Here is an 8,080-nt window from a genome sequence, read left to right as displayed (position 1 = left end):
CGTAATCCTGATGGGCTGGAAATTGTCATCCACATGTATCAGTATCTCAAAGTTAATGCGTGCTGTCTTAGTGGTTCGGGATGTTACATTCCACTAGCAGCAGAGTTCATGGTGCTTGTTTGACTTTAGCGTTGTGCTTTTGGGTTCATGAACGCCCCGACGGCTCGCTTTCAAGTTTGGGATTTTGACCGAATCCCATCATTTTGAGTCGGTCTTTTACCACTGTGTTAACAATCAAATACAGCGTTAACATGCTTTCCTGCGTTCACTACAAGAAACGGTCGTGACCTAACAAATTGCTGTTATTATTACGAACATCTAGAATTAAAAACAAGGCATTCCTTGTGAGATTTCCGCAATGCTGCGCAAACAAGCTCCCAGCACCTGCCCGAGTCTTTGATTCCTCCATTTCTTGCCTCGTACCAAACCACTGTGGCTAGTTTAACGTTTGTATGATTCCATGTAAATAGCGACCATCCATTTATTGATGTTTTGAGAGGTTTTCATGAAGACCCTGGGTAGCCTTTGCCCATCAGACCCCCGTGAAGACTGTTGTAAAATAGAGCAGATGCAGACGTTCACTCATTAATGAAGTCATCGCTAATCGCTCAGAACTAGCGGCGATCTTGCTGGGTATTTATAGTACTTCAAACAGTGCGCTTGCATTTCTCCATCAACAAAACAGGCCTGCTCGTCTTTGAAATCGACTTAGGGACAAATCGACAGCATTTAGAGACAGTTTCATTGGGATTGTGACCACAAACAGATCTTGACATTCCGTTGCAGTTTGGACACTGATATGCGTCTTACATACAGCTCTATTTTAGTGGTGTATTTTTACAATAGCTTTGTGCATTTGTACTGTTTTGATATACCTCTTGTATTCTCTCATCTCTCCGAACCCTTTATGAAGTAAAACGGAGAGCGTGTGCTGTCGTCACCGCTCATATAAAAGCAAACCAGCACCGTCTTAATTCCTCTGTCATTTATTCCCTTTCACCTTCTTGTATGGACAATGTAAATAGTTTCCTACAGCCAAAAGACTTCACCTATGTGCCTTGAAGTACCCCCACTAACTGGATCTGTTTAACACAGAATAACAGAAATGATGTTTCCGAATCTTCATGTACTTAATGATTCCCTTGTTTATTCCCCATTTCTTTATTTCTCTGTGTATAGAAAAGAATGTCTATTTTGTACTGTTTCTATCTTCCTAATTAAAAAGAAAAGCATTTTTTGTTTGCCTAAATATTGTTTGGATTTGTCTTTTTTTCTTTCTTTTTTTTGTGCACTCTCTTTTCTGTCTGTCTGAACATCAAATACCAGGGGACTGAAAGAAATGAATCAAATGTGTCACATCCACACATCCATTTGTTTTCCATTTTTGAGAAACATTCACAGAGATCTACAGCAAGTTCTTTTTATTTTAGCATAGCAATACTGTTATAAAAAATATACCGAGGAACTATAGTTTTCAGGTGTGTCATGCATCTATTGAAGCATCTAAGGATGAACCATTGCAATAATGTTTTGCACATGCACACAACCAAATAAATCTGAAATACTTGAGCTGGCCTGAAGCCAATAGATGGTCCGCACTGGTCGGTGGTCCATCTGGTAACTGGTTTCTTCTGTTGTAACAGGTTTAGGCTTCTGCTTTAGTTTGGGCCACTGTGGCCGTGTGTTTTGCACTTTGCTTCAAACATACATCTTGTAATTGCCTTACCTAATTACAAGTACTAAACAACAGAATGTGGCACTTTTGTGGCGAGGCTGTCTGTCTTATTTCTTGCCAAGCAGACATATATTTATTGAAGCCTCAAACTAAAAAGGATAATGCTAAGTTTATGTGCAGACCAAGTTTAGCCGACATTTGATTCTAATTACGTAATTAGTGGTGTCTGTCTGGATCCTAAAGAACTTGTCCGAGCAGAACAAGAACACCTTGATCTATCACTTCACACTTTTAAGATAATTTTTTTGTTTGTTTTGTTTTGTTTTTTTGTACTTTACATTTCTCATTTGTTAAATGCTTTATGTTTTCTTCAAAAGTTTTTATCGCACTAAAAGTCATAAACATGCTCATTATAAATTAACTCTCATAACTCGAACTTAATGCATTTGCTATTCACCAAGTCGTCATATTGCAGAAATAATCTTACAGCTTTATTTTTATTTTTTTAAATGCATTTAGACGGATGTGGTAAATACCATGACACAATTGTTACACTGTCACAGAAGCAATAATGTTGGTTAATATACAGCATAAATGACAAGCACAGCGACTCTGAAATGATCAGATCTGTATATCGGGAATATAGTGAGTCTACGTAACATTTTTTCCATCAGGCTAAGGTTAGCTATACATGTAGAGTCCTTAAGACAGTCAATGTCTGCCTCTATACAAAGTGAAAGTCAATGAACGCTGATCTCAAATCAGCTCTCTGCCACTGATTTCCAGAGTTTGATTCAGAGTCATGTGGAATGGTCTGAGCAATCTTAGTTTAGACACCGCTGGTGTCCATTCCTCTAGATGGTGGAGGATTTGTTTTTGCATTTTGTTGTATTGATCCATTAGGGGAAGGAAAAGGTTGATGGCTTGTAGTTGAAGCTTGATGTCCTCTGGGATAGTAGGATACTGTTGAGAAAGACAGAAGGGAAGAACGTCAGAAATGATCAAAATGACTAGGTGATGCATTTACAAGTAAATTGTAATGTTTATTCAACATTCTGTAGTACAATATTCTCCATTTAAAATTATTTAAATAACTTATTGGCATTATGCATGCATGCATTTTGTGACCTAAAAATAAGAAATAAAAAAATGCATGGATTATTTTACACTTTTAGAAAATGAATTTGTCATGCCATGATAATACCATTTGAAGATGGACAAGAGAAGGTTTGGATTAAAGGCAAACATTGGAGAAAACATGGAGGAGAGGAGGCATTTCATGTTTGCATCTGGTTTACTTAATAAACAGCTTTATTTAAATTGTCCAATCGATTTGCTGGGATCTGCAGGTCATCACAGCCTAAAGCAAAGCAATCATTCCCATGAGCACCAGCAAACTTGTTGACTCATCTTGTATAAATGAGGGACATTGCTAAAGCAACACAGTATGTGGTGGATATGACTAGTCCAAGGAAACCACAGCTCGAAATAAATCCTGACAAAGAGTCGTATTTACTCTGTTTCCATTAACAGCACACTTTTCCCCCCACAAATCAGCCAATCAAGACTGGGTGACTAAAAAAAAAAAAAAAAATCACATGTAGATGAAATTTTAATTGATTAATATAATTGCCAGGACTGGTTCATAAAAATAGTTCAAAGTTCCAGGATCTTTTTGTGATTTTGGTTGTGGCTAAAAGCTTTGTAATATGTTGATTTTCCAAAATATTTATTTAAGCTTGTACAATTTTTTGCTAATATTGTTGCATTTAAATCCAGAATGTAAGAAATCGCTACATAGCAAAACTGCAAAATTGTCAATTCTATTGGTGCCAGGGTAAATTCTTCACATCCCTAGCCTGTTCCTTTGTTAAGTATTTAAGTTTATTTGATTACAATGACTGCTAGAGATTCTGCGCAATTGTCTCTCTAGTGCAGAGATGTGAAAAATGTGTACAGATTTAGTCTGGAGCTGGGCACAGCTAACTGCTGTCACACTGTTGCAGAACATCTTTGTTTCTGTGGGGTTTACAGGGGAATTTCGCCATCTTAAAACTACACCAAACCAGCTAAATATCTCTCAACACTCATAGTGGCAAAAAAATCGATAGCATCGGTAAGTCACATCAAACTATAGATATATATATATATATATATATATATATATATATATATATATATATATATATATATATATATCATCGCACTGAATTAGCATGTATTTGTTTGCGTTGTATGCCGTGTAACGATCACACACACACACACAAACACAGACACACACACCTCTGTAACACCCCACAACTGTTTCCAATCATTAGGTTCCTGCATGTCTAGGGCCGGTCGCCTCTGATTGCACGACACTGGATACGAGATCCCGTGAAGGGCAGAGGGAGGGCGATTTACACCCGTGGGCTAAAGGAGAGTCCTCTCCACCTTTCCCTGCTTCCTGTTCACTCACTTTTCTTTTCCTTTAATGATTTTTCTTTGTTCCCTGTAATCTTTAATAGCAACACATGGCCTCTGTATAAGCTCTGAGAGCTTAGTTTGAAATAATGTCGAATATTTACTCATTTATATTAAATACATATTAATTACATAGTTATTACACATGCACTAACATATAATTTGTTTAGTTATAAATTTAGTAATAAATCTAGAAATATATGCTTGACCAGTGCAATGCTACACAGACATTAACTTAATTTTTTTATACTTACATGCAGTATTTAAATGTACTTGTGGGTAAGGCAATGCATTCGATGAAATCAACAGAAGAGGATACAACTGTAGGCCTGTGTATGATAACCTCAATAGCGGATTATCACAAGCTGAAATTTGCCCTGAGTAATATTTAGGTAAACCTGACATGTAAACATTTACGACAAACATGGATCACATGACATGAATAAATTTGTCTATGCGAGTAAGAACACAATCTGTTTTTCTGCAAAGACACGACACAATTCATGCTGCATTCTCAAAATGGCTAATATTTCACAGATTCTTGTTTATTTTTGTTACACTTTATTTCGATAATCCACTTTAGATATAGTACTAACTTTAAGTAACTTTGAAACTGCATATTAACTAACTCTCATTAGAGCATTTGTAGACTGTTAGGTTAGGGTTAGTAGAATACGTTGCTATACTTGCAAAGTTACTGATAGTCAGCAGAACATCCACTGAGCAACCATCAATATTAAGTGTTAGTAATATTAGTAGATATTAGTCTACTAATACACTAATGGCTGCTAGTTGACATGCAGCTGCAAAGTTATGTATAGGTAGTTGAATGTCTAAAGTAGACTATTAATATGAAGTGTTACCCTTAATTTTCATACTATTAGCCTGGGGTTGAAATCATTATTATTATTATCATCATTTTAAACCAATTGACAGATGTTTGAAGTTATGAATTCTTATTGCTGAATACCCATTCTTATTTGAAACAAATCTGAAATTGTTGGCATTTAGTTCATTTTAAATGAGCACAATATTTAGATTAGTTTTCTGTTGCAAAGAATTGTTATTCGGTCGTTAATCTCCAGCACATTGTAAAATGTCCTCCCTCAGACATTTATCATAAAAGTAGTCTGTGTCTTGTCCATGTAGTATTTTTAAACCAATTTCCAAGAGCAAACAAGCTATATATACACACACACACACACAAACAATTTGTTGCTAATGCCTGTGGATCTTTAGCCAGTCTTTTGAGTCTATAAGTCTATAAAAAATATAAAAAACTAGCTCAATCCTTGTAAACCTATTATCCAGCACTGAACAAACTTTTCATTTAAATATCAGCCTTTTGTGTCATTTTATTGAATTTACCGTGTGAATTTGATTCTGAAACAGGTTAACTGTTCATTAGACCAATAGCATCAGTTCAGCAGTCGAAAGCTACTCCAGCTGGTTAAAGGTCTGGCCACAAAAACAGATCCTGTTCCAGCGCTGCCCAAGCCAGTTACAACAAACCCTGAAGAAAGCCTTAAGTGATAATACCCTCATAATTATAATTTATTACAAGTAACGTTATTCTATAATTAAAACTTGGGATGTTTGTTGTAACTGGGTGCAGAGCTTCCCAGTAATATATAAAATATGCATTAATATTTATGCATTCAGCGCTGATCATTATGATGTATATAATAAACCCAACGATTCCAAGTCCATAATCAATGAGCCAATCATTTTCTTATTTGTGATAGAGGACCACGAGCTTGCAGATCAACAAATCAGACTAAACCAAATCCAAGTGCTGATTTCATTTATTTCTGACTCGAGGTCTGACATACCTGTAGAGGTTTGCTCTGAGAAAAAGTGAAAAGATCGGAGTTAGGAGGTCAGAGGTCAGCTTTAGGCAGGGTCAGGTCATGGCATCAGGAGTCAAAAGTCTGTTTCTGGTGAAGCTGAAGCTGTAGCTAATATACAGACAGCGATAGATTTAATAGTCAGAGTCAGTTTCTCTCGGGCACAATGTAGGTTCAGAGTTCAGAGGTTGGCTGTAGGGTTGGAAAGTAGGATCAGGAACGGGGAACGTCTAGTGAGTGGCGGACATGGACCAAGCGCCCTCCATCCTCCAAACGGAGAAGGCGTAGCTCAGTCTTTCGTGGGCCAGGTAGTTACAGCTGGCCAGCTTGGCATCCATCTCATCGCTCTGGAGAACCTGGTAGAGGAAGTCGATGTATCTTGAAGCCAGTTTGAGGATCTGAATCTTGCTCAGTTTGTCTGAAGGCAACGTGGGGATGATCTTCCGCAGCGAGGCGAAAGCATCATTTAGGGACTGTGTGCGCTGCCGTTCCCGGACGTTAGCGATCACTCGTTGCGTGTGGAGGTCCTCGAACGGTTGCCCGGGCACAGGTGAAACCGAGCTCACGGTGGGCACTAGGGAGGCCGCAGAGGTCGATGAGGAAGGAGGAGAGCTTCTCTTGGGCCGCTTGGGGCAAGAGGGAGTGAGCGTAGAGGGACCCTGCAGCGACGTTTTGTTGTCCTGTGTTGGGGGTCCACCAGGCTCTTTCTTGGGACCCGTCAGCCGCTTTCGAGCACCCGCTGGTGGTGCAACCACGACGGGGCACTTGTTGGGACGGCGTTCTTGCTCCTCTTCACTGGGTAGGACCCCACCCTCGGGAAAGTTGCCACAAGACTGTTCTTCTCGCATGACGGTCAGTCGTCCTTGTCAGTTCCGTGCTTCTATCCTATTTCGCTTTTTTTGTGGCACGGTTCTTTGCCTTGGACTGAGAATGGTTTTAATGGAAATCCAGACGAATCAAAGCAAAAAGGTGCCTTTTCCGAACTCAAGATATACGGCCATTCATCTGGGTTCGTAAAAACCTCCTCAGTCTCCTCTGTACGTCATGTAGCTATGGGCCAGTTCTTGAAACCTCAAAATCACTATCTGGTTGTCAGGTCTTTTATAAAGGCCAGTGGCTAAGTCTTCCAAAGCCCTACCTACTTTGATCAGCGATTGGTTAAGAGGAGGATAGGTTGAGGGGTGGAGCCGGCTCAAAGGAAACAGAAAGGCAAAGTACTTCGTGATTGGATGACAGAGCCAGAGGGAGGGGGCACAATCCAAGGTAGCAGCAAAGACTCTGCTGTAGAGTTTCTTGAAATTGTCTGAAGCATATTGGTTCCAGATTTCTCCCAAAACAAGCCTTCAGTCCATACACACCCCCTCCACCACTCCAGAACCCCACACCTCCTCTTTTTTCCCCAAGCACAGACCAAGACAGACAATAGGAAGCAGCTGAGAAGCAGGCTCATAAGCAGGCTTGCTGTTTTGCATGCTGTTTCATGCTCTCTCTGTTGGCTTTATGGCATGGCGAGGTGTTCAAGGGTGCACTGAACTTTATTTCGAACAACAAGTGGGTCTGTTAGTGGGTTTTTATATATTGTTGATTGTGTCAAATTGTGTGTGTGTGTAGATTTTAATCTGAAAAGTTGCCATCTCACATGCACATTTAGCTTAAAACAACCATGAACATAAACACCTAATAATATTCAATGCATAGATAGCATTTTGTTTCACTTAAACATTTTAAAAAGTCGTCAAACCATAACAAAAAGAAATGCTTTCAGTGTTTACATGCATCATATCAGCACATTATAAGCTTGTGTTTTGTTAGGGTCTGAGGAAAATCAAGGTCTGGAGTCAGGACTGTCCGAGACTTCAAAGCAATTTTGTTTTTTAATTAAATCATTACATCAGTTTTTTTAGCTTTATTTTGAACTTTATAACAAAGTACAAAGTGTCAGTTGAAACCAGACCTGCTTTGATTGTATCCTGTCATTCTGATTGCTAATGTCCTGCTGATCTTAAAACTGGTTTCAGAAACAAAGCATTTGCAAGAATCAAATTTAAAAACACAATGAATTCATTTCTGAAAAGGATTGCACTCTAATCAACAG

General features: G+C 38.8%; 1 protein-coding gene across 1 annotated transcript; it reads right to left on the bottom strand.

The window, feature by feature from the left end:
- Positions 1–1,441: 1,441 nt before the first annotated feature.
- Positions 1,442–7,082, bottom strand: twist3. The gene is made up of 2 exons (XM_026259726.1): positions 5,971–7,082; positions 1,442–2,638 (listed from the first exon to the last, which is right to left on the bottom strand). The coding sequence occupies exon 1, from the start codon at positions 6,831–6,833 to the stop codon at positions 6,216–6,218; it is 618 nt and encodes a 205-aa protein (XP_026115511.1). The 5' UTR covers positions 6,834–7,082; the 3' UTR covers positions 1,442–2,638; positions 5,971–6,215.
- Positions 7,083–8,080: the final 998 nt, after the last annotated feature.

The sequence above is a fragment of the Carassius auratus genome, unplaced genomic scaffold (genome assembly GCF_003368295.1).
Source record: "Carassius auratus strain Wakin unplaced genomic scaffold, ASM336829v1 scaf_tig00215236, whole genome shotgun sequence".
NCBI lineage: Eukaryota > Metazoa > Chordata > Actinopteri > Cypriniformes > Cyprinidae > Carassius > Carassius auratus.
Note: the sequence above shows the minus strand (reverse complement) of the source record. Positions and strands in the feature narration are given on the sequence as shown.